Source organism: Aspergillus ibericus (assembly GCF_003184845.1).
Source record: "Aspergillus ibericus CBS 121593 unplaced genomic scaffold BO80scaffold_30, whole genome shotgun sequence".
NCBI classification, from domain to species: Eukaryota; Fungi; Ascomycota; class Eurotiomycetes; order Eurotiales; family Aspergillaceae; genus Aspergillus; species Aspergillus ibericus.
In genome coordinates this window covers 49581-75884 of record NW_020292128.1, presented here as the reverse complement: position 1 = coordinate 75884, position 26304 = coordinate 49581, and the positions used below count along the sequence as shown (strand labels likewise).

General features: G+C 51.7%; 5 protein-coding genes across 5 annotated transcripts; 2 read left to right on the top strand and 3 right to left on the bottom strand.

Annotated features, from left to right (window-relative positions):
• Positions 1–2076: 2076 nt before the first annotated feature.
• Positions 2077–4244, bottom strand: BO80DRAFT_426671 (putative C2H2 transcription factor (Con7)). Its single transcript, XM_025719829.1, has 6 exons — positions 4105–4244; positions 3787–4044; positions 3455–3699; positions 3097–3277; positions 2429–2776; positions 2077–2216 (listed from the first exon to the last, which is right to left on the bottom strand). Exons 1-6 carry the CDS (start codon positions 4139–4141, stop codon positions 2188–2190), a joined length of 1098 nt encoding a protein of 365 aa, XP_025573463.1. The 5' UTR covers positions 4142–4244; the 3' UTR covers positions 2077–2187.
• A 6420-nt stretch (positions 4245–10664) lies between these two features.
• On the top strand, positions 10665–10945 carry BO80DRAFT_446699 (uncharacterized protein; the record flags this gene model as incomplete). Its single annotated transcript, XM_025721566.1, has 2 exons — positions 10665–10862; positions 10922–10945. 2 exons carry the CDS (start codon positions 10665–10667, stop codon positions 10943–10945), a joined length of 222 nt encoding a protein of 73 aa, XP_025573462.1.
• Positions 10946–12864: 1919 nt separating this feature from the next.
• On the top strand, positions 12865–14369 carry BO80DRAFT_139729 (SGNH/GDSL hydrolase family protein). The gene is made up of 4 exons (XM_025713673.1): positions 12865–13234; positions 13305–13437; positions 13516–13655; positions 13705–14369. The coding sequence occupies exons 1-4, from the start codon at positions 13125–13127 to the stop codon at positions 14345–14347; spliced, it is 1026 nt and encodes a 341-aa protein (XP_025573461.1). The 5' UTR covers positions 12865–13124; the 3' UTR covers positions 14348–14369.
• Positions 14370–15755: 1386 nt separating this feature from the next.
• Positions 15756–18793, bottom strand: BO80DRAFT_139580 (DEAD-box ATP-dependent RNA helicase DBP2). Its single transcript, XM_025713672.1, has 6 exons — positions 18458–18793; positions 17999–18213; positions 16973–17941; positions 16810–16917; positions 16184–16312; positions 15756–16130 (listed from the first exon to the last, which is right to left on the bottom strand). Exons 1-6 carry the CDS (start codon positions 18502–18504, stop codon positions 15919–15921), a joined length of 1680 nt encoding a protein of 559 aa, XP_025573460.1. The 5' UTR covers positions 18505–18793; the 3' UTR covers positions 15756–15918.
• A 455-nt stretch (positions 18794–19248) lies between these two features.
• Positions 19249–26137, bottom strand: BO80DRAFT_456713 (DNA-directed DNA polymerase alpha catalytic subunit POL1; the record flags this gene model as incomplete). The annotated part of the gene is made up of 13 exons (XM_025722190.1): positions 19249–19487; positions 19559–19667; positions 19745–19810; positions 19864–20014; positions 20071–20615; positions 20682–20764; positions 20858–21039; positions 21070–21115; positions 21618–22521; positions 22576–23316; positions 23365–23922; positions 23973–25694; positions 25748–26137. The coding sequence occupies 13 exons, from the start codon at positions 26135–26137 to the stop codon at positions 19249–19251; spliced, it is 5736 nt and encodes a 1911-aa protein (XP_025573459.1).
• Positions 26138–26304: the final 167 nt, after the last annotated feature.

Sequence of the window (26304 nt, the reverse complement as noted above, 5' to 3'; positions counted from 1 at the left end):
GAGTCCTGCTGGGCGGAGAGAGTTTCTCACTCCCAGGCTTCTCTCGGCCGCCAGCCGGAGGGCGGTGGCATTGCCGCAACGAAGCATCTAAATTGAATATGGAGAGGTCCGTCTTCGATCCGTGCTGTCGAGTCCAGTTTCTTGAGGAGAGAGAATCGAGGGAAGGGAAGGCGTATGTCAGACTGTTTGCCACCGAATGCCGAACAGCATGAGAGGCGTCACCCGTCGAAACTCGGAGGCCGGGGATCAGCGAGGAAAATTTGGAAGAGGGAGGAGGTAGAAGACGGACACGATCTTCATGCACACCGACACAGAAAAAGAAACAGAGCCAAATAAGTCTAGATCCCAAAATCCCTCCGGCCCTGAAGAAAGGAAAGAAGCAGAGGCACAGGAAAGAAACAAGTCGATCTCCGAACAAGCGCAAACTCCGCCGTATCGCATCTATCGCAGCTAGAACCAATGGGGCTTAGCCGATAAGGTCTCCGTCTAGTAAGTAACTCCGCTCCGCTATATAACTGCCTCAGGCACCAACTCCGGTACCACTACTGTATCCATACCAGCCCAACCTCAGGCATGCAGGCGAAACACTAAAAACGCACGCATCCATGCCTAGCTCGATGCCGGGGACTAGGCCAGCTAGCTACAGACAGTAGCTCAGCCTTACGCCGCTAGGACGGATCCTTGGGGCCTGAGCTCAGGCATCCATGAAGGGGGGGGCGGGCGGCAAGAGCTGCGGCATCCCAGCGCAGGGCAAACGACGTCGCGCAAACGGCCGCTAAGCAGCGAGTCTGACTAGTAACGAACCGTAGTACGTGGTAGGGTTCAGGTACAGCCAGGTACAGGTAAGTTAGTACTCACTAGTAACTAACTGCCGGGGAAGCCGCTAGTTGGACCAGAACCAAGTCTCTGGCGGCCCTGTCACTCATTCGGATCTTGTCCAGAAGACCGCTAAACACTAATTTCCGTCATGGCTCTTCCGTGGCAGATAACTTTAATTCTACCGATCCCGGTGTGGAAGATTTTCTGCAGATCGACTACCATGGCGAGGTGCATACCGACGGAGGTACTCCGTAGTCAGCATTCCCAATTCCTGAAGGCTCTTTTCCCCATACTTTGTTAGTGGCTCCCTCCTGCAATAGTTGCCCTACTAGATAGGAGTTGGGGCATCGCCACCGGGCGTGCTGCAGATCTATTGAAGTTAACGACAGCTCGCCACAGTCAGACCGCGTGCCGGTATACAGAAAGGCGCCCGAAGGAGGCGCCTGCAGAACCATGACCACTAATGCACGATCGGCATGCAGATACTTCACTCAGATGGACCACGTTCTCCGGATATAATACATGATAGTCCCTCGAGCATGCAGGCCCATGAAGCTATGCGCCCTTCGCCTCGACCGTTTGAATCCCACCAAATGAATAGAACGTTAGACGGAATCCATAAGAGTATCCACAGAGCAGTAGAACACTGTCATTTCAATTGAGTAACTACCCACTATCTCCACACCTGCAGCCAAGGCATACGGCGTTCGCCATCGACAATAGCGTCGCCACCCAGTCGGCTCACATCAACAACGGTGGGAGAGAAAACCATGTGCATCAGAATCCGAAGACTGCCGCCGCCACCAGTCCGCGACCATGCCAGGTCCGCGGTGCAAAGGACATGGATAAAATATTGCACAATTTCGGGGACCAAAAACCCAGGGTAACATAATTTGGTCAAAACATCAGCAAAGGGAGGAAACGAACATGAGCACGAGTACGGTGAAAGACAATCACACAAGAGGAAAGTCACAAGAATCATAGCAGGTAAGCCACATACAACACAGAGGGAGCACTTAGTAGAAACAGTTGCCGCATAATTCACAGGAGAAAAGAAAGCTAGACAATGCAGAAGGCCCCACCAAGCATCCCAAGTCGTAATCCCATAGCCGGTGTTCGCGCGCAGGGAAGGAAAAACAACGAACCCCCTCAATTAGCCTTTTTTTCATGCGATCTAATTCAAAAAAACATAACTGGGACAGAAGCGTAAGTCGCAAGGCCACTCTTTTTGGCTGGAACAATCAAGGCCAGAAAATGGTATCATGTGCGCAGAGGAACTTAGAGAATTAGATCCGGGGATGGCGATACGGGATTAGGAGATATTGTATTAGAACATGCAACCTGAAAAAAGTAAGGGAAGCTGGGCATCTATTGCGGGTAGCTGGTCGATTGGTTTTCTGCGAAGCCATCATCGATCAGCTACAGACCTTACAGCAATAGATTTAAAGACCTCCTCCTTAACCTTTTTTTCGCTCTTGCACCCGGGTGTCGTGGTCGTGTATCCCTTTTGGTTCTTCTTTTGATTTTTTTTGGTTCTTCATGTCTCTTTCGAGACTTCCTCATGACCCGGTCCTGATAAGGCAAACATAACAAAGGACTGACTACTTACGTGGCTGATACACTTGACCGGTCTGTCCATAGGGAGAGTGAGGGTAGTTTGGCGGGTAAGCCATCTGCCCATTGCCCTGGTAAACCATACCACCAGCCCCAGCTCCATACTGCCCAGGTACCTGACCGTCGGCGGGCTGATATCCAATCGGAGGGAGCTGAGGACGAACACCACCAGGGTAGGCGGGGGGTTGCCCAGCCTGCGCGGGATCAGCAGGGTTGGGCGCATCGACCTGGTTGGCCTGAGCAGCCTGAGCAGCGGCAGCGCGCTCGCGCTCCTCCGCCGCCTTGCGCTGGGCCTCTTCCTCCTTCTTGCGTGCTTTCCATTCTTTGCGAATCTCTTTGAATTCTGCAAAACGAATTAGTTAGGGATGATGGGAGGCAACCTCGACGCAGTGAACGTTGGGAGGGTGGTGATGGCTGGTGGGGTGGGAAGAGGGGGGGGGAGGGAGGGAGGGGGATAGGCGCGACAGGCAGACCTAGTCGTCGAGACGCTTAACCTCCGCACCGGCTTGTCACGCTACTGCGATCCGCGGCGCTAAGGTAGTGTAACACGACTAGCGCGTGCCACCCGCACTAGCCCAATCCAGAGTTTCGCGACCAACAAAAACAACACATGCAAGCTCGCGGGTCCAGGACTCAACGCGAAACGGCGGGCAACAGGCTTACCTTCGGGCGTGCGCTTGGCGCCATGGGACTGCATCGTGACGTGGGCGTTCAGGTGGTTGAGGGTTCCGTACGCCTTTTCACATCCGTTCCAGCCACACTTATACATACGCTCGATTTCCTCGTACCGACGGCGGGGCCGCTTGTGCTGCTGCGCGCCAGGGATTGGAACGAACGAGTATACCTAAAGAAAGCGCCTGATGAGCTTATGATTCCCGTGACATAAAGCAGATGAAAAAGTGCGCTGCTTCCCGCGTCCCGCAAGGCCGCCTGGCAGCAGCCCTGACTAGACGTCCGAGACAACAAACCAACGCAAGTGCGCAGCCTTTGGAAACAGACGCCAAAATCATCAAAAACATACCTGGCCAGGGCGCGGCCCTGCGGTCGCAGCAGGGGAGGCGGGACCAACCGTTGTGGCAGGAGTGGTATAGGGTCCAGGCAGACCGTGTTGATGTTGTCCATACCCATGCGACCATTCCGGACGCGTATACATCTGAGGGGGAGGAGGCGGGGGGTGGCCTTGATACTGTGCCATGTCGTGGCCCTGGGGCTGGTAGGGGGAGTAGGGAGGAGGATAGGTGGGGCTGGATGCCGCGATTGAGGGATCTATAGGAACGGTCGCGTCAGACTTCAGGTTCGAGTGATTGCGATGGTCATGGTGCTGCCCATCGCTGAGGGTGGTCATGGACGGACTTGTTGCTTGAGCCATACCTGCCGCACCACCGGCTTGAGTGTTGGAGGCGTGATGGTATTGAGGTGGGCGGGCGAGGTATTCGGGGTACGCAGGAGAGCGCGCGGCGGGCGGCTGGTTCAGACCGTAGTCCGACTGCGGTGTGTTGGAGGACGAAATGTTGGCGGCGGGGCGGACCTCGGGTTGGGGGGTGTACTGAGGAGTCGGGCGGACCTCAGGCTGAGGGGTGTATTGAGCAGTGGCAGCAGCAGAAGCCTGGTCTGCAGCTGGAAGTTCAGAATGATGCGTCGCGGCAGACGGTGGATATGGAAAGTGCGAACCTGACTGCGCGTACTCCGAGGCAGGTCGGTTGTCCATATAATACAATCTTCGCCGCTAGCGGTTTGAGTGATCCCTGACAATCCTCCAAAACTAAGAAACTCCCGGGCCTAGACAGACGCGTCGAGAGAACACAATGAGCTTTGTGATTGTCAACAGGATGTAAAGAGATGTCGCAGTGATAGATGGGAGGGGAAGAAAAAGAAGATTGCTTCGGAAAGCAGGAGGATCAGGACTGGTAAGGTGGCCAAGGTGGGTTTGCCAGTATCCTCGTTCCCTTTTTTTTTGGTTGTGTTTTTTTTTTTTTTCTTTTTTTGTTGGAACGTACTATTTAGTGAATCGGAGTGGCAGACCAGGTAATCGTATTCAAGATTCACACCAGGTGCTGCACGTCCCGAAATGGCGTGTTGGCCTTGGGAGAGAATGAAAGTGAAGTGAAAAGAAAATAAAAGAATGAACCAACGCGTAAGCTGGCGCGTATGGTTTTGATCCTCTTCAATACACTGACAAGAGAGATAGAGAGGAAGAGGGAGGAAAAGAGAAGAGAGAGAGGCAGAATAGAGTCGGTATGGTCAGAAAAGGGAACCAAAATAACGTATCACGAATAAGATAAAGGGAAACCGAGACGAGGTATTTGGTCTTCGGGGGAAATGTAGCGCTGGATCGTGATGCTTAATTGCCTTAGTCGCCTGTTAGGGTGACGGAGAATGGCCTTGCAGGTGGCGGTAAGCACGACAGCACGAGGAACCCGCGGGAGGATGGAAAGGGACGGTCCTGTCTGCGCTCGGGCAAGCTTTGGGTGGGAGGGGGGGGGTGGGTGAGGGTTTAGAAAGCAGCCAGGGCAGTGCCAAAATAGTCTCTTTGGCTAGGACGAACAGAAACGAGTAATAATAAAATAAGATTCCACCAGGTCAAATCAGCGATAGCGCTAAGGTCGATGCCTCGATCTAGGTGGCAACGCAATAGCACAATCACCCTAAAATCGAGACGGAGGAAAAAATGGTTCGACTCAACCCGGAAAAGAGAGACCTGGGCAGAAGACGCGGCCTAAAAGGCTTCGGACAGGACGAGCAAAGAGGCTTTTCGGCAGGAGGAAAAACGCAGGTTAGAGAGCAGCACCTCGTGGGATCCGAGTGTACGGTGGAGCGCGCGTGGGCCCCGTAATTTTTCGCTCCCTATGGAGTAGGGGAAAAGGGAGCTTGGAGGCAAAAAGTGGTGGTGTCCGGTCGTGGTGGTGCACCGTAGTAGGGGGATGGCTGTAGTGGTAACATGTAGGTAATAGGAAACCACCATGAAGGGGGGGGGCCGGTATTCGTAAGGTCACGCTACGGTTACTGGAGGGGCCGCCCGGAGGATTAATTCTGATTCGTCCTTTGTTTTCGCCCTTGGAGCGGAGTGCTGCCGCTTTGTGGTGACGGGTCCGTTGCCAGTAAGTAGTTGGACCCACTCCTTTTCGATGAATTATCAGGGCCCAAAAAGAGTGGTGGTTGTAATACCTTCTCTTTCAATTAGTTATTTTTTTTATCTTTTTGCTCGCTCTCGTTTCTTTTCTCTGCTGTTCTCTCTTTGGTCGCTTCCCCTCAGTTGCGCAAACTGTCGCCCGGAGTACAGTGGTTATTCTTTCGTAACCCGGCTAAGCTTTCCTTGTCTGGGGGTGCTTTTTTCATGTCATGGCTCTCTCTTTTCCCTTCTCTGGCCTGTCTCCTTGGGGCGGAATACTCCGCCAGTAGTGTGGCGAAACTGAAAGGAGGTACAGAATAAAAAATAATTTATATATAAAATAAAATAAGTAAATAAAAAGGGAGAAAGGAAGAAAGAAAGAAAAAATGGTCAAAAAAAAAGAAAACAAAAAGTAAGTTTTGAAATTCGACACCCCCTTTTCTGTTTTCTTATCCTCCTCCTACTATCTATCTCTTCCAACCTGTCAACCCCACCTCGCTTCTCCGTTGTGGCGTGAAGTTTGCAACCAAAGCGTTGCGAGATGAAGTTGAAAATAAACTTAGTAGGGGATTGATGTTGATATACTACTTGATAGGGGTTTAGAGCTTGGATAGTCTACCCGCGATTCGGGACGGACGGTGCGCGTGTCGAGTTTGGTCGCAGGGAGACTGTCGTGAACCTAGCGTATGCGCCCGTGGATACCAACCAAGATCGTTGGCCAACGTCCCGGCTGCGGGAGTAGGTAATCAGGCCTTAGGACCAAACGACGATGGGCTAGGGATGGCGTGCCCGAGGAACGGCTTGGAACGGTCTGCGAAGAGACTCAAGGCTAGTGAAAAAGTAGGCGTAGCGTAAGTCGGGGGGAAGCGAAGACCGCGTGCAGGGTCCGTAAGTAGTGGAGGCTCGACAAGAGGCCTGTCCAAGCGACGAGAAAGGGGAAAGAGTGGCGCGAGTTTAATGGAAGCGGGTAAAGTCAATATCAAAGATGTATTATAAATCCTACGCTGCTAACAATAGCATCCGTATATTAAGACATCCATGGAAAAGGACAGCGATCGATGCCGGCGATAGGTCCTGGCACGGCCAGAAAAGGTGTGTGTACTTGATCGCGACGGAAAGTCAAGTAGAGTTAGGTTGTGGAGGCACTGGAGGGAGAGAGAGGGGGGGAAGGGAAGTCTTGGCTGCTGCTACTGGTGGGAAAAGGGAGAACGACAACGATACCAGCCGTATCCGCTGAGGACATGCCGGTCACCTGTTGCGGTACGGCCGACTTCAGGGGGGAACCAGAGCAACAAACCGAAGTATGACCGTCAGATCGCCAATCAAAAGCACGCCCTTTGGTGGAGTCGAGGGTTGACTTGAGATAACTACAGCTTCTGACTCCATATTACTCCGTTCTGTCGCTTCAAATCGGAAGATTTCCTCTCGCCGTACCAAGGACGCTCGAACTAAGGAAATACTACGGAGTACACCGTACTGGAATCCCCCTTTCCCATAACCACCCTTCCGTTCACCAACCAGTACAGAGTAGCCCCTCTGGACTCGCAATTATATAGTACAATGGAGCAGATCAGTCAGGTGTATGCACTCGGTTTAAAGCGCCTATCTACAATATATGGTCTAGCCAGTCCAGTCGTTATCTGCGCAAGTCAGGAACGCGTCGGTGGGGAACACGAGGGTTCGCAGTCCAATCGATATACACAAATAATCAGACCGTCGGACGGATTAGGCGATATGCCAACCACCTCCAAGGCTAAGCGGATGGGCAACGCTAGTGAGGATGTTATTCCTGTGACAAAAAGCATCTAGATCTTGAAGAAAGAGAAGATAAATCTACTTCAACATTACCTAAGAGAATGTATGTACCATGTAGGTATGACCAGGGATGTTAACAGGCTTGATGAGGGGGCAAGTTAAGGATAACTCCATCATTCATACGTAGGATTTGCAGACAGCGGCATCGCCTGGCTGTTGGTACTTTTGCTACTGAGTCACTATTTACCTGGGTCGTATTGTTCAGTCTCGGTCTCGATTCAGGGGTATCAGCCTACGTAACGATAGTCGGATATTCTGAATAATGTAAGCTATAGTGATAGTAATAAACCCTGCGCGCGCAACGTTGGCCATTGCGGATTAGAAATTGTAGACATGAACCAGGAATAAGATCGTAATTCATATGGTCGCATGTATGGCTGCATATACTATATAGAGATACAAGTGACTTGGTAAGGCTGCCGAAAATTACCAGGAAAGTCGCAAGTGTATTTCCATGGTACGCTGTCTGGATGCTGGGTAGATTTCCCAGGATGATAATGCGTCGAAGACGTGATAAACAACTCCTATCTGACAGCCCATGCAGAAGCGAGTTACCGGCTCTACTCCGGAGTAAACCAAAGTATCCATAATAATAATTAATTGCTGTGGTTGATTACATCTACAAATCCATCATATCCTTCCACGAGATATAAGCAAGAAGAGTGGACTAGTTCTTGATAGGAAGGCCAGGCGCAAGGTAGGGAAGAAGGGGACGCGAGAAGATGCAAGGCTCCAATCTCGGAAGGACGCTGCTCCAGGCAAGCCCTGGGTGGGCAGATGTACATTGGGTGATTGGTATTCCGACTGGGTCATACCCCGCGCAGGCGGAACCTAACACACCCACTGCCGGTGAATGAACCAGGGAGCAAATCGGACAAACACTCAGGCTGGTGATACCGTCCGTACCATTCCAGCTCATCCACGGGCTCGGTTGAAACGCTCATTTCCATACTCCGATGGTCACTGGTAGTATACGTAAGTACGGAGTAGGTCCCTCGTCGATGTCTACCTGATAACCACATTGGCTGGATGGAAAGGCTTGCTCTCCTAGTAGTTCTACCATAAAAAATGAAAATTGGCAAAGGGTTGAGAATCAGCAGGTCACAAGGCAACCATCATGCGATATGAGTTCCGGGTGGATCGCAGGAATCAATAATAATATCTGGTATCAGTTTCAAGGGGTATCATTCCGTACCTCCCACCATGCCTACGAACAAGATCAAATCAAATCGGAGCAGAACCATGGAGGTGGCAATGATTGGTTCTGCTGGATTTGATATGATTAGTGAGAATCAATTCGAGCAATGATCCACTGGCTCATTGCAAAAGTCATGGAGGTTCTCAGCAAAACCCGCTGGACTGTGTCCTCTTCTCTCTGCCCGGGGACACTAGAACGCGACAATTGAAGTGTCATCTGGGCGCGGAATCAAGCCTCCCATCCCCGGATGTATGGGGTAATACTACCAGCCCTTCTGGATAGCCCAAGGGACTTAGGGAAGAGCGTTCCCACAACTAATACTTTTTCGGACGCCGGCCGATTAGCATTAGTAGGTTGGGACTTGGAGATAGACGTCGATCGGGACTTTTTCTGAGGAGTATTACTGGTACGGAGGGCACCTCCACAGCTACGCTTTGGAGAAGCTGATAAATAACGATGCCGATGGACCTTCCTAAACCGAGTCCAATTGAGCAATGACCATCCATGGTCAACCACCCTTATCGTACTAGGATTTGTAACGTCCTTCATTAGGCATCCGTGCTGTATACCTAAAATGAGTGCACAATGCATATGTTCTGGAACAATATCCTCTCCGAGGAGGTCGATGACCGTGGATGGAGAACGTATGTATTGCAGTTGTATTGAGCCGGTATTGTCGGAGGGCCCACCTGGACAGCACAGGAGAGCTGGATCAGTCCCAAACCATCATATATTATTGAGGTTCCCCATTGGGGGAACCCTACCAATGCACATGAAAGGGGTAGGCCTACCGATTGTTGACGCTGAAATGATGTCGGCGTGCGTCTTTTTTTTTCTCCTTTTCTTTTCCCTTAACACGGTCAATTGAAGATTGTTCACTCCGTCCTCTGTACACTCCTGCTTCTGGTATCTGATTCACCTTCCTGCCGTTGCATGTGGATGCATTCATGCGCATATGTATGGCATTGTCACTGATTCGTAGAATAAACGGCTTCCTAGCTCCTAGCCTCCTAGGCTTGGTAGTCTGGCTTATGCGGATAGCTCCGCTGTTAGATGTCACGTCCGTGACCAAGCTATTTTGGTATGATCTCAGCTAGGTTGCTCCACGTGCTGGCTAGCTGGCAGGAGCGCGTCTTAGAATGTTTTGGTCATGGTTGAGACAGTAGTAAGCGGCACCTTCTCGAGCGACCCGAGGCTGTACAGCTCCCAGCACCGTACCAGATACAGCCAGATGCAACCCAATGCTCGGGTTTGTGTGAGTTTAGCCGAGAGGCAGATGGGATAATGAGGGGGGAAGGATAATAGGCAGTGAGACGCGCTGCCGTCTTCTTTTCTTTTTTTTTCTGGGTGCCCCTGAGCCTACTCCGTACAACAGGATGAAACCGCAGTCGCCCTCAATACTAAACTGCGGAACGGTACTCCGTACTCCGTAACCAATCCGCGTCCACGATCATTGTGGTGAGAACGGCCTGCGTCGAAAAACTCGCGCCATAGAGATAATACCTAATGTCTATCTAATGGTCATATGCGGAGGCTGGTTAAGTGACCCGATTGTCCGCTAAATTATCATCGATGAGATTGCGAAATCGCTCAGCTCACCTTATTTTGCCGAGGAACTGCCTGTAGTGGCCTAGGAAGAGCCCAAAGGATCGATACCGCGGAGCTGTCTTGGGACACCGTATGGACTCGATGGAGCAGAGCGTCCGGGCTTGTCTGCTTCAGTGCTTAGGGCCATCAATTCCCACCACGGCTCTGCGGCTCACTCTCCGTCCTTTGTTGGGTGGAGCACGATGGAGCCATGGAGCCATGGATATCGTTATTTGTTGTAAGTGAATTAAACGAAAATCAGGAAAGCGACCGACGTCGCCCCGTCCCCAAACTCAAAATCCAAAAGCAAATGGCAGGGAATTCGCGCGGATGGGCCAATGAGATGAGCAGCAATTTCTCACGCGCTTTAGGATTTTGATTAAGTCGGTAGACTAAGGCACCTTTAAGATAATGGGGTCAATTTAGTCGCAGGTCGGAAATCGGTACGCCACTCCGTACCTGATGATTGTCCGTGACGACCGGTGGTAGCGAAAACCTTGTGTCGCTGCACGCCGATTCATCATGGGCAAGATCACGGCATATCGCGCGATTAACGAGTCCATCCTAAATGAAATTTTCGGTGTCAGACCAATTGGGTATCTGGGAGGAGGAACGGAGTCCTCCGTGCTCCGTCCGGTCGTCGGACTGCCTTGTCTGAGCCTGCCCACCATTGACTGGCCCACCCGGAAGATCAGAGTCAGACAGTCCCAGGTGTCGACGGTGCTTCCCCATCTACCATAGTACTACTGTGTGGTGTGTACTAACATCGGCTACACTAGGGAGCTCTCTCCCTAACCGTCTAACGATAAGGTCCAAGCTCCAGGACAAATGAGTCAACCAATCGACCTAGCCGCAACGGGAACCCTACCGTTGCTCCTAAGACTCTTTAAGAGGGACTCGACGATACATCGGCCGGAAACACGCCTCCGACCTTACTGACGGACAATAATCTCTTATTATCAGGGTTTCCTTATGTAATGGGGGATCCATCCTTGGTCAGCGACGCAGAACGAATCAGCGCCCGAGTTCTTCCGAAGTAGTATTCCACTTATCGGACAACGTGTCAGTCTTATTATTCATGCCATGGAGAGCAAGCAGTTAATATACGATAATGCCATAGTTCTGATTCTGCGGACCGCCAAGCCCGCGGTCCTTCGGAATCAAGATCCAGGATTGGTAGGCAAACTGGCAGGAGCCAGGACCGGACCGGACATGCCACGATCTAGTAGTACCCATCTCGACTTGAGATCTTCCTTCACAGGCACACTACTGCAGAGATAAACCCATGCTTTTTCTTCGTGGACTATGAGCAGTTGTGCTCACGGGCAAGTGGTTACATGTTCCATGCATGTTCTACGCCGGTGACTGATGAGGCTTGAAGGCCGCCATTCTTATTACGTTAGGCCTGACCGGAACCTAGTCGGGGGTTGTCCAATCTTGACCCCCCGTGATACTATGTGCGGAATTCCCGACTTCCGCATATTGGACTAACCGACTAGTCAGGTAGCCCCAAGCCTAGCCCGCTCACGGTCCTGCTCCTGGCTGACCTTAGTGGTTAGCGTACCCGAACTGGAACCCACCCCTACCTCCCGCTTCATCGGCCTAACTCCGTCGGGGCTAGCGGTATCTACCTAAACCTGCATTTGCTGCGGTAATTCTCATTGGCCCCGGCTCGTCTAAATTACTTCACTAGTAACTGGGTCGTACCGGGGAGAACTAGTGCGGACCACCCGTACCGTGTCCTTACCAGTACCATTTCCCCTGGAGGTACGTAATATGGTACTTTCCAGTACATAGCGTCCCCAAGGTAGATAGGTAGTCTTTGGACTAACTATCTACTCCGTATTCCGTACTGTGAGGAGTATCTGCTCCAAGGAGGCAGGTACATACCGGCCACTCTATCTCTCTATCTCAATATACTACTAGCTATCTCCGATGATTAATTCCTCGCAGCTGCTCGGGGTCTGGCAGGCCATTCCCTGAAGAGATATCTATTCCGTATTGACCAACAAGTCACGGTCTGGCTGGGATGACACACCCTCCTAGAACTGGGGACTGGAGACTGGGTGACTGGATAGGTCGGAGTCCCCACTCGGGGTTCATTATTACGCGATATCTTACAGTAAGATAGTGAGGTGGTACTCGGCGGCATTCAGCTGGAGGCAATCACCTGCCCGTCAATGTCTGGGAGATAACGCGATTTCCCTCCGTTCCTCCATCATCTATTGCTGTGGTTTCTCCGTGGAAAAGGGTCAGACAGAGTGCCCTGCACTTTCGATCCGAAGCGTGCCTGTCCGTCAACGGCCTCTGCGTCGCGTCGCCGCAAACCGGAGCTTCCAGGCGCACGATCTCGCTTGGCTGGACTAACTCCCCGCAGTCGATTGAGCCTCCCCTGGGCCCTCCAACCCCGGATAATCTTGGCCTCCTTGCGCGCGGATCGGCAGGCTTGGTTCGCCAACATCTAGACAACTGACAGGCGGGCGGCTCTCAAGCGAGTCCTCTTTCTTGGATGCGCAGTTTGCCGGCGTCGGCAAGCTGGATGGCCAGATGGCTCGGCAAGGCAGCTCCCAGTGCCCCCACGCACTCCGAGTCAGTGACGGTGCTATCCGCAGCCAGTCGATCTACGAGCCGAGGCTCCCAGTCGGATCCCTACAAGAGCGCGGGCAGGTCCATTGGCCCATCGAGAAGCTCCTCCAGAAGTGATACCTCAGAGACCCGTTGCAGATCTGGGGTTGCTCTCAGATCTGCCCGGTTGTTGTTTGTCAGCGAGCTGCAGCTAGTTACAAGTGGAAAATTATCCTCCGTAAGAGCACTCCGTGCTAGGATTTCTCCGGACTCTGAATGTTTCTGCGGGGTTAACCGGGCAGTATGAGAGAGACTGACTCTGCTGCAATGCGTATAAAATCCGCATTCAATAATGTGACAATGTCTGGCATACACCCTCATCAACTCTCGAAGCACAAATAGACCTTAAGTTGCATCATGTTCGTAACCTGGCCGTTTCTGGTCCTCGTGGCCATTCCGATGGTTTCAGCATATCCCTCCGGCATCCTTCAGAAGAGACCTTTCGAATGGGACTCTACGAAATACCTGTTTGTGCCTGGGCTCATATTCCACAGCATCTGGGTGTTCCTTGGGGCATTACTGACACGTGGGTACCAGAATCGCCTTCGGTGACTCGTATACATACGTTCAAGGAACACATGGCCTTCAGAACTACAGTTTCATCGGCGATCTGCAAAATTTTGAATATGATCCACAGACTCTCCTTGCTGACAAGATTGTCCAAATCCAGGTTGGACAACCTCTATACTATCACAGATAACTCGTCTTACTATTCAGTCCCGTTGCTGATATACTTCTCTGAATGCAGACCGCAACTGCAGAAGGAGGCCCAAACTGGGTAGAATACCTAACGGGCTGCGGGCTCGTGGAGGGCGTTACCTCGCCCTTTGACTGCGAACAACAGCTATGGGATTTTGCATTTGCAGGGGCAGACATCTCGGTTGAATAGTACGCACTTGCGATGGCTCATCCTGCACTGACCTCTAACCCACCACAGCACGCCTCTCCACCACAACTTTACTGTCTCGCTCGTCAACCAGGTCAAACAATTCAACGACTACGCACAGCCCGTCCTCAAGCAGACTGTGGATCAATCGCATGCGCTGGTGGCCATCTGGATCGGCATCAACGACATCGGCGACAGTTCCAAGTACGACGTCGATTTCCCGACTTTCTACAACGAGCTTATGGATACACTCTTCTCCTCTGTTCAGACAATCTACTCTCTGGGATATCGCTCCTATCTCTTCATGAACCTTCCCCCGCTGGACCGGAGACCAGGCAACCTAGGCAGTGCTGATCCCAGCCCCAATGCGACACAAATCACTTGGTACAACGATGCATTATCGCAGCACGCAGAAGCTTTCCACGGACGCTACACAGACACCAACGTGATGTTGTTCGACGCTCATAGTGAGCTCAGCTATATCCTGGACCACCCAAGCCAGTACGGCATCGTGAACACAACAAATTTCTGCGCAGGCTATGACCAGCCGGACATTGCGTGGAATTACAAAGCGTACGGGTGTCCAACACCTCTGAGCACATATTTCTGGTACAACTCGGGGCACATGACGAGTCACGTTCATAAGATACTGGCCAGTGCTGTTCTGGAGAAGCTGGAGGCGTGGTCTAGTTGATCTGCTCTGACAACCATATGCAGCGCCCTACAGCCAGTATGTGACTACGGCTGTTGAAACCTAAATAGCATGATGCTTATTATATTCTCCGCCATGTGGTGCCAGCTAGTATGCAAAGAATTTACCATACACCAGACACAATCTTTACGTGATATGTACACTTGCCATTCAACATGTAAAGCGCTCAAAGACAGTGCACCCAGCAATCCAAACACATGTCCCAGGACCCAATTCCAGTCCCCAATGCCACATACAGGCCTACAATACCACTCTTCAATCCCCAAAATACCCAAATATATGATATAGATACACCACGCCACACACATCCAGAACCCCCAGCCCCATACTTAAACAACCCTTCTCATCAAAATAAACCAACCAAAGATACAAACAAAGACTTAAGAAAAAGGAAAGAGAACAAATGGTCTTCTCCCCGCGACCATAAAAGAAAAAAAAAATCATCACTTGTTGCAAATCAACACCCACCTCCAAAATAATCCCAAGTTATATACAATATATACAAAGTACTCAACAATCACCACCCTTAACTTCAATCCCCCACCCCCCACCAAAACCTCAGCCCAGAAGACACCGTAACGTCTAACTTCTTTACTACGATATACTCCACAATTAAGACATATCTCACTATGCCCCCTATATCCATGGTGTCTATCAACACCTACCTCCCTAACTTCAAACAACTAGATAGTACTCCGTACTCACAATTCATTCAGGCGATCACATCATCGAGTTCCATCTATCTACTTACCAAAAACAACAAAAAGAATTAATTAAATCAATTAACAGATCAGGTAAGCAAGCGAGCAACCACCTATTAACCACCCCATGTCACCACGAGGATGATGTCTACTGTGTTAATTGGTCGATCAGCTAACCCGGTCCAAGACTGGCTCGATTGCCAATTTCACTGCGGCGGCGGCGGCTGCAGCTGCCTTGTACGTCCACCGGCAGTTGCATCTGCTGTTCGTTGTGTGCGCTGCAGATCGGGCCTGGACAATCGGGGTTGCGTCAAGCTAGTCAGTAGACTCGTATCGGGATGCAGCCACTAATGTAGGCAACTTGACTGCATCAAGGGGGAAGGCATGCAAGCATGGACCGAGGGAACACCAGTTATGTAGATCTACGGGGAATAGGATGGATAGGTCAAATTAACAACTCGTTTCGCGATAACTTCGACAGCAAAACCAGAAACAGATAGGTACATTTTCTCTCCAATTATCGGCATGCAAGAACTGAAGCTACACACTATCTAGACCCATCCGTTCCGGAACAAGCCAAGTGACACATAACTTTTTAAAAAAACCACGCAAAAAGAACAAAATTAACGTGTATCCGTGAGATATCAGTGTGCAATCGTATGGCTTTCGAGGTCGTCCCATGCCGGGGAACCTGTTGTAAACTGAGCAAAAACACGCGAATGGTCTATCGTGATATTGATGAACGCCGCCCGGACCGTTACGAAGAAATGGTAAGTCATGCGCAGGAGAAAGGAAAAGGTCTACCGATGTGACAATGGAATACAAGCTCAGTGACTGGGCATCGTGGTCAGTTTACCAGCGACGGTTGCCACCGAGAGGAGCCGCGTTGGAGGCAGTGAAGTTGTTGCCCCGGCCACGACCACCGCCGCGACCACCCCAACGGCCGTAACCACCGTGGCCATGGCCACCGCCGCCGCTGTAGCGGACCATCTCGGCGAGACGGGGGTCAATCTGCTGCTTGGCCTCAGTGAGAATGGTGACCAAGTCACGAGCCTGCTTAGAATCTGCCGAGGGCTGTTAGCATCAACCAGAAGTCAAGGACCAGGCGGGCACTTACTGTCAGTGGTGAAGAAGGTGATGGCGGTACCCTTAGCACCGGCACGACCAGTTCGACCGATACGGTGAACATAGTCCTCCGAGTTATTCGGGTAGTCATAGTTTAGGACGTGTGTGATGTCGCGCACATCTTCAGACACATTTAACGTTAGCAAACAGAGCATTAGTCAAAATAGCAACGTGGCTTAGGAGCCCTTTCTCGGTCATGTGAGACTTGATGCATCGCTCTCTCTCTCTCGGACTTTCATCAAAGATCCGTGATGGACGAGTCCGAGGGCGGCAAAAATCGCGGTCCTAGAGCAACCTTGGAATGCAGCTTCAACGAGTCGGTGAAGAGGAATTTCCATCCCTCTACCGGTCAAGTTCAAAGATAGAGATGGTGAATCAGAACAGAAGATGTAAAACGTCTGCTACACTGCACTGTGAGTCCAAGGTCCTCCTGGCTTGAGAACCATTTCAGGAGACCCGACAAAGCCTGGAAGAGTCATACACACCAACAGGTGGTGGAAGAGAGTCAAGCACCGTGCCATTGTCACACAACCTCAATACGGGTTGAGGGTGCCTCGGCAGAGGAAAGAAAGGGGAGGGAAAGGAAGGGGAAGGGGGGAGATTGCGATTTCATCATACCAATACCACGGGAAGCCACATCGGTAGCCACCATGATTGGGCTCTTGCCCGTCTTGAATTCGTTCAAGACCCAATCTCTCTCTTGCTGTTGCTTGTCGCCGTGAATGGCTGGAGTGCATGTTAGCAGATGATCTGGGGTTTAAGGGCATGGTGTGTAGCTTACAAAGGGCGGGCCATCCGTCCTGGCGGAGGAAGCGAGTGATTTCGTCGGCGATACGTTTGGTGCCGGTGAAGATGAGGCACTTGTTGCCACGGTTCTCCATGATCTTCTCGAGGTGCTTGATCATGCGATCGCGCTTCTCGAAGTCCGAAACGACCTCGACGATCTGAGTGATACGGTGGTTGGCGGACAGATCCATCGAACCGATGTTGACCTGGATGTAGTCGCTGAGGAAGTCCGACGCAAGCTGGCGGACCTCCTTAGGCCAGGTGGCGGACCACATGCAGGTCTGACGGTCAGGGCGAATCTGGGAGATGATCTTGCGGATCTGGGGCTCGAAACCCATGTCCAGCATGCGATCAGCCTCATCCAGAACCAAGTATGTGACACGGCGAAGGTTGGTACGGCCAGCCTCCAGCATGTCAATCAGACGACCGGGAGTGGCAATGCAGACTTCAACACCACGGCTCAAGTCACGAATCTGAGGACCCTTGGGGACACCACCGTAGACGCAGGTGTTGCGGATACGGGAAGACTTTCCGAACTTCGAAATTTCGGCCTGGATCTGAACGGCCAACTCACGGGTAGGAGCGAGGATAAGGACGATGGGGCCGTCACCGGGGGCGAGAAGAGGCTGAGCGTTGATGTGAACGATGGCCGGGAGACAGTAGGTCAAAGTCTTTCCGGAACCAGTCTCAGCGATACCGACGACGTCGCGACCAGAGAGGGCCATGGGCCAACCCTGGGACTGGATAGCGGTGGGACGATCGAAGCCCTGAGCCTTGACTTCGCCCAGAACGTATTGGGGGAATCCAGCCTCATCGAAGGTCTCGACGGGGCGAGGGACGTTCTTGCCCTGGACGGCCATCTCGTGCTTCTTACGGAACTCGTCGACCTCACGCTGGGAGCGGTTGGCGACATCGGGGTGTTCCTTGTAGAAAGACTTCTCGAACTTGGGAAGAGCATCGAGGTCTGCAGTAAGATGTCAGCAACCGCTAATATATCCTGCCATGTAACTTCACCACTTACCCCATTCCTGCTTCTTCAAGCCAGCGCCCAGGTTGGACATGCGGTCTCCACCAGCGCCAGCACCGGCACCACCACCTCTGCCACCATAACCGCCGCCACCATAGCCGCCGCCACCATAGCCGCCGCCGCCGCCGTAACCACCACCACCACCACCGTAACCGCCGCCGTTGGAGTAGCCGTTAGAGTAACCACCACCGCCGCCACCGTTTCTGGAGCTACATAGTATGTTAGCATCGAGCCAAATTGGATGAAATTCAACTTAAAATTCCCAGTGTGGAAGTATAAGACAAAGGGCAAGTCTGGTGATTGAAGACTGACCGCATCGCGTGACCGACTGCAACCGAGACTGAGGCACGCATGAGGCGACTACAGTAACAGTCCCTGTAGTGCACCGACAGGGCCAATCTGATGGGAGCAACCCATCTAGACCAGAGCCAGAAATGAAAAGAAATAACTTACCGATACGAATCGCGCTGGTAGCCGCCGCCGCCGCCGTAGGAAGACATGATGAAATTAACAAAAACTTGTTTTTATTGACTTAGGAAGAGAGACGGAGGCGTAAAACAGACACAGGTGAAGCGAATGTAACGGGAGAAGGCAGTGAAGGGAGTAACACAACCTTCAAAGACAAAGATGGGGAGTAAAGAGAGGAATAAAAGGGAAAGAGGAGAGAGAAAGAGATGATGATGAAGGAGGAGGAAGAAAGAAAGAAAAAGAGAAGGAAGCCCCGGGCGGGAAGCGAAGAAAAGAAAAGGAAAAAACGACGGGAGGCGGAGGCAAACACTGGCCGATTGGGCTTAGTGCAGGGGAAATGGCGACTCGAAAGCGCAGAAAATGCGTCAATGCCGCCCTCTCATTGGCCCCCGCCGCCACCGCTGATTAAGGCGGAAGGCGACCAGCACTTGCGCCGCGCCCTCACGCCGCCGCCGGGAGATAGATCGATACGCCAGCACAACAGCTTCTCCGATCCAGTCTTGAATGGATGATCGTCTTCTCCGCAAGTCTATGTCCATGTACACTGTTTACCGGCCCTTTCCCCGCGTTGCTAGCTTTGCTTTCCGGCCCGAAAGCTGTACATTCGCCCCTAGAGGTGTTTGCCACCCATGCCCATGTCCCAGAAACTTATCTCCAACTCTGTCGCTCGTATGAAAATCTTAATCAATTCCTCCATCCGGCTGGGGGAAACGCGTCTCATCTGGGTCTCGAGTAGCTCTAAACCTGTGTTAGCTGCTGATATCCACACTACTACGTCATGGGGACATTTTAGTCTCACCGGATCCCAAGCGCACTGCCTCTGTATAGTCCTCCGCGACATAATTCTCGATCCACTTCCAATACCGATTGCCCTCACGGACGGAGTCCTTGTCAGTGTACAGCCTCTGTGCAATGGCTCCGTAACCAAGTAAGCAGGGCGCAAGGGCCACCTGCAATGCGAGCCAATCCTCCGATTGTCCTACATCAAGGATATACCGGCCGTATGCGGTGCACGCTGTTCATGGGAGAACCAAGTATCAGTAATCATTCTACAAAGCACAAAGAAGCCAGGAGGCCGCCACCCACCAATAGTTTCCGGGGTGCTCTCCATCTGCTCCTTGGACAGCCCGAAGGAGGCACAGTAGTCGAGGTGCAACGCAGTCTCACGTTGGATGTGAAGAACGATCTTTGCTGACTGTGGTGAGATACTGCATGTCAGCCTTTAATCACAGTTGCATGAAGCCGCCTGATAGAGGATTGGGGGATACCTACCGCAGCAATGGTCTCCATGTTTCCTGCTTTATATGAGGCTAGTGCATTGCTCCGGGCAAATTGAATCTACATCGATCTGTTAGAGGCCACAAGTGGAATATCATCGTTGAATACCGTACCAGGTAAAGGTAGTCTTGCACCAGATACGACTTGAATCTTTCCTCGGGAAGTGTGCCGTCGCCCAACCGCTTGACAAACTCATGCTCTGTAAAACGCTTCCATGCCGACTCGACGTCAGGACGGTCTAGAGCATACTCCACGAAATGACCACTGTTTGTCCCATTAGTAAGGTGACCTCGTCTTCTATTGATGACAATCACACTTACGCAGCAAAAGGTAGACTGTAGAAGGAATGAAAGTGATTAATCGGCCCACTGCCCTTTCCAAGATCAAAGCTGGTCTTGATGCCTGCCTCAACGAATCGAACGGCACAGTGAACCGCCCGTCTTATATCCTTACCATGGGCTAGATTGGCCGAAATGGCCGAGGCAAGAGAGCAGCCGGTGCCATGAGTATTCTTCGACACCAGATAATCAGTCTCGAATAAGGTGACCTCTTGCCCATCGTAAAGCACATCAATGACCTTGGAGGCTTCGTCCGTATTTTGCGCGGTCCGATTATCGCTAGTGAGCGGCAAATGACCGCCTTTTAGCAGGACCCCCTTGGGTCCCAAGGAACAGATCTGCTTTGCGAGCTGAACAATACCAGGCAGGTCCGTTGGTTCGGACACATCTAGGCCGGCGTCCTTCAGCAACAGCACAGCTTCCGGAATGTTCGGGGTAAGGATGGTCGTCAAGGGGAGCAGCTTCGTACGTAGACCTTGGATAGCTGCTTCCGGTAGGAGCCGTGATCCGCTGGTGGATACCATGACCTGTTTCGCCTGGAGTCAGAGATAGAAGCCCTCGATAAATCATCATACAATACTGGGCAAGGCTACCGGATCCAGCACCACCGCAGGGATTTGGTGAACAGTCAATGCTTCAGCAATGACGTCGATTGTCTCCGCAGAAGAGAGCATTCCTGCACACAGTTAGTCTACAGGTGGATGTCCCAAAGGAAATGAAAGAGAAAAAGAGCGCAAAGGACCATCAGGATGGGTCACAAAAGGCATACCTAACTTGACAACATCTGCACCTACATCTTCCAGACCGGCGTTGATCTGCTTTTTCACAAATTCCGCGGGAATGATGAAAATATCTTGCACTCCTAGGGTATTCTGGGCCGTGAGTCCCGTGGTGGCTGTGAGCGCATAGCAGCCATGTGCAGCTAGAACCCTCTGATCTGCCTCTAGACCCCTAGACCCGAAGGAACTGCATTAGCTTGACAGGTTCAATGCTGTGATGATCCGTGCTAACGTACGCGCCACCCGAGCTGTCAGATCCCGCAATCACCAGAACCCGCGCGACTGACATGGCGATGGTCACTGCAGAAGCTGACCGATACCTAGAAAACAATTCGGAGAGAAAAAGGTTGGAGAAAATTGGGGCAAGGGTTGAGCGAGCCGCGGAGTCGAGGTGAATGGCGGGAGAGTCCAGAGCCGGGCAGAGAAAGCTGCGTGCTTGATTGGCGGGGTGCGGGGCTGGCCCGGTGAGATCGAGCAGCATCCCACTTATCGATACAAGGCAATCCTGGACAATCCATGAATCGTCTGAAGGAATCACAATGTCATTCATGCTTATTAATCTCATACCATCATCTAGATAAAGCAAATGCCCGCTATTCACACTAGGACAAAATCCCAAATCCAAACCGCCCAGATATACCTATATACAAAACCGGGAATTCACGAGGACCTATGGCAGCATGAAGCGGAATAGGCTGTCCATTTCGACCCATTGCCGGCCACACTTCCTTAGATACGCGTCCACCACACCTTTGATGGTTCCAAATCGCGTGCGGTTGAATTCTACCAGTGCCGCCACACTGTCCTTCTTTTCCCCAGTGGGTTCCTTCTCTGCCGCCTTCCGAGCTTTGTCCACATCCCAAAGTCCAGCAAAGTAGAGTAATTGGTTGTACATCTGTTTTTCCGAGTACTCGTATGTCATGCGGCCAAGGCAGCCTTCAGCGTGGCCCCGGGGTCCAAGACACCGGTGTCCATAGACACTGATCTGTCTGGTCCGGTTACCGCATGCCGTATCGTCACAGACAAGCCAGCCCTCGTAGTACTTGGAAGTCTGAGCTCGGATCTGTGCCTCGAGCTGGGCAACAATTGTCAAGACCGAAAACGGCTTCTGACAAGCTTGGTTGGGACACACGATACCATTGGCAGTGCACATGTGAGTTGACTGCGCCAGTCCTTCAAATATCGATCTCTCCTTGCAGAACCGACAGGTGAGCGTAAGCCGTGTTGCATTCTCAAAGCGCACCGAGTCCGGAATCTGTGATTCCAGCGGGAAGATATCGGCATTCTGCTGGTTGCTCCCGCTAGAGCTATTGATCTGGTATTTGCGGACATCAAGCCCTAAGCACTCAGCTAGTCGAACGGCATCGGTACCAGGAATAGGTGCACAGAGACGCTCGATAGGTGGGAATATCTGCTTGAGGAGGTAGAATTCGATATCGGGCTTGAGCCCCGAGTCGGGCTTCATCACGTCCTGCAGTGTATATGACCGCTTGGCTGGTGGGAGAGATGCAGTCTCTGCATCACCGTTCGTCACGATGTACGATATCACATCGTTAGGACGAACCGACTTTCCTCGGGCGAGCTCACGCAAGGCAACCTGTACTGGGGGCATCGATTCCTTGTTGGGGTATTCTTCGGGTCGCTTGGAGAGTTTCTATGCGAGGAGTTAGTGTGTCTCCGAGATCAATGTCGATTAATCAGGACATACCGTGTAGATGACGTATTTTTGAACCGGGACCGAGAACTCGCGCATCTTTTCTGCTAGCTCACGCAGGTAATCGTGGACTCGGTTGAGTACAATCTCTTGGTCTTCACCGGAAAGAACCTCATTCAACAGTTTCTGGGAGACTTCTTTGGACAGCGAGCAATATTCGCGTCTCTTCATATCCAATCCCTTGACTTCGAGCTTATCGACATACTTACCGTCTACTTCAGTCATGTTGACAGCGGCATATTTCTTCTTTGCATGAAGAAGAAGACGACGGAACACATTATCAATGTCGATTTCCAGCAGCCGATAACGCTCGTTAACCGATTTCTTGAACTCATCACCGACCTTGAGAGCATCGCTGATCGTGTCCATGTTGGTGTTGATCATGACTGAGTCAGTATCGCCATAGATAACTCTAAGCTGCTTGGATTCGGCCAGCTCTTTAGTGCTCCTGAGAATCTCACGTCCCTTGAACGTGGTGAGCATGGCCAAGGGCCGAGCGTAGAAGCGACTCTGCGTGTATCCCAAACATCCGTACATGGAGTTGGCGGTTAGCTTGAAGGCTAGCTGCTTGGTATCCCACAGAGCTAGTTGCTCAGGGGTGGCGCGTTTGTCCTTCATCAACTTTTTCACTTCGCGTCGACGGCCAACTAAGGTAGCAATGAGCTTAGGCAGAATACCCTGCTCCTGATCTGAGGAAGGGACGTCGGGGACTTTTTCTTCCTTGTCGTTATCAACCTGTAGCGTGTCAGCTCGCGTCCAAGTAAGTTCTCTAGACAGACTCACAGTTGCTGTCCGTTCCACTGTCGTGAAGCAGATATTGTATTCCTGGATGATACTCGGATACAAACTGTTAAAGTCCATCACCAGGATGAATTTGTCGTAAAGACCTTTCTCGGGTTCAAAGACAAGACCACCCTTATACTTGTCCTTCTTCTTTTTGTCTGCCGAATCATCATCATCGCCATCCTGCAGCTTCTCTTCTGCTTTCAGTAGTTTGGAAGCGTATTTGTCGGGACAAATATACTTGTTACGGTGGAACTCGTGGAGGAGAATGTACTCGTTTCGCTCCGCTCGCGTACCGCTAAGTGTTCGTGCCCATGAGTTACCGGCAATATTCGTGAGAACTTTGGTCAAGGGTAGCATTTGAAGTCGCAGGACCAATGCAGCGATGAAATAGGTATCCGCATCGCAGTGATTTACGAAGTTCATGAGGCCATCCTTGGTAGTGGCCCATGTCTTCAATGCTGCTTCGCAATCCAATTCCTGTCTGGCATTTCCTTTTCCCAGGTAGAGGTCACACATCTCCGTCAGACTCCAAGATTGACATTTCATCATCAGAGACTGCCATATCGTCAGCATACAGTCCTTCACTTGAAGGCAAAAAGACTTACCTTGCCCATATCATTGGCAACATCGCACATCAGTCTTCCTGCGATCAGATGCCGCTCGGCGAAGAAGCCGCCACCCTTATTGAAATTCTTGGGCCAATCGCCGCGCTTCAAGCGCCCGAGGCGATGCCAGCCTGGTGTCTTCTTTTCCTTCAATCTGCTGAGCAGGATGCTGAGATCCACTTCCTGGAGCTGATGTCCCATTAGAACATCCGGATCCATCTTTTCGAACAGTGCCAAAAATTTGCTGAGCAGAAACTGCTCACTCTTCTCAAGCATGTACATGCCACGTTGCTTCCGTGTTTCCGCCTCAAAGTGCATTGGATATGAAGAGCCCGCAGGCCGCATGACCGTGAAAGTCTTGCAGGGCAGTCTCTCGGGTGGCGTCGTGTCCGTGAGGGAAACGTTTTCATAAACCCTTGCACTTGCCACCAGGATTTCCTGTTTATTTTCTTTCACATTGAGCTGCGTCCGGAAGGACAGACTCATAAGCGTAAGAGGGGGTGCTTCCAGATTCTCGGAATCAGGGACCGGGGAGATGAGTGCTGGCTTTGTTGCTTGACATTCAAATTTGCACCAAGAGGCATTGTTGACAGCAGAGAAATCTGCCTGCTCGATGTTCAGCCAACAAGGGCCCATGATGTTTTTCCAGAGGACAAACTGCTCGAATAAAGACGTGTTTGTCCCGAAAACATGCGAAAACGTCTCACCCTTGACGTCCATTGGCAAGACAGACTTATCATAAGGGTAAAGAAGTTTCAAGTACTCGGCCTCTTTCGGGACTCCGGGTAATTCGAATGCGTATTTTCGGGTGCAGGGCTTGATCTTATGCATCCCTACCTTCAGCCTTGACATCATGCCATCGACTTCCTGATAAACATCCTCCATATCCACTTCCTCGTCTGTCTCTCGCCCGTTCTTGTGCCGATACTCTCGGGGAAGGAAGTAGAGCTTTCGTAGAATGTTGTCAACTTTGACGAATGCGCTGGCGTAAGAACCGTTCTGTTTGTTTTTCACCTTCCCAAATAAGCAAAGGCTGCCGTTGACTTCTGTAAAGTCCAACCAGAACATGCGCAGACTGCCGTCGTCCTCGACAACATCCTGGGCGCGAAGTTTACCGAAGCTACGCATTTCCGACGACGCTGGGCTGCTGAGGACATTCAGCTTGCTCCTAACGTCATTCCAAGATGCATCTACTTCGGGCAATGGCTTTGTAGGCGAAGAGCTTGCAAGAGCTGGGCGATTTTCCTGCTTGAGCTTCGGTGGGGGTCGGCTTCCGGCCATGTTGATGCTTGTCGCTTTAGCTTCATTCTGTCCAGTGACTTCTGCAACCTCCATTATATCATTGTCATCATCATCAGGTTCCTCCACTTTGACAGATATAGTGGTAGATTTTCTTTCTACCGCCTTGCTGATGGGAGACGATGGCATCGGATCGCTCATCGGGAAGTCATCATCATCCATTCCAGGAAGCGGGCCGTCATCATCGTCCAAAGTAGGCTCTGGTTGGTCCTTGGTGGGTGAAATCGGATCGCTATTCTCATCCTTCTTGATAGGCTTCTCTCTGCGTGTCCTGTCGGCGAGCGGGGGTGACAAGATGCGAACTTTGCGCCGAGTCTCAGACTTGATTATGTTCCTCGTTGGCACACGATGCGGGACCACGTTGGTATCGACTTCTCCGAGCAAATCGGCCATGAAGGCATCGTCTTCTGCAGTAGCAATCGGCTAGAGAACATATTAGAGAGCCATCTTCTGCTGCGCAGGACCTTCCAACTCACCTTAGGCTTCGGAGCAGAGGGCGCAGCCCCGCCGCTGAAGTACTTCGAGATGCCATTGTTAATCTTTTCTTTCCTTTGCTTTTCCTCCTCGCGCTTCCGCTTCGCAGCCTTGCTCCGGGCAGGCAGTCCGTCATCCTCGCTTTCACTGTCACCGTAGTCTGCGGTCCGCTCGTTCCAAACCTCGCGACCGTCATCTGCATATCCCTCACCGTTATCATCGACAACAAAGTCATCCTGATCCAGCCGGTTGCGGATGATCTTCTTATAACCCTCATCATCGACTTCTTCGTAGATGTCGTCCTGTTCCTCAATCTCGTATGTCGAAAGGCGTTTCTTTCCTGCGGCGCGAAGGGCACGCAGCTCCGCCAATTTCGCGCGGGAAGCAGACATGGCGCACTGGTGGTCTTTTACCACAGGAACCAGGTGTCCATGAAAGTCTGCCTGTGGTTTGATCAGTTGACTCCCACAATGGGTATAGAGAAGTGGTTTGAGGAAGGGGCTGACGGTTCTGGTGGCTGCTGTAACTCCGAAAGGCGGACGTCGCGCGGCGGAAGGAG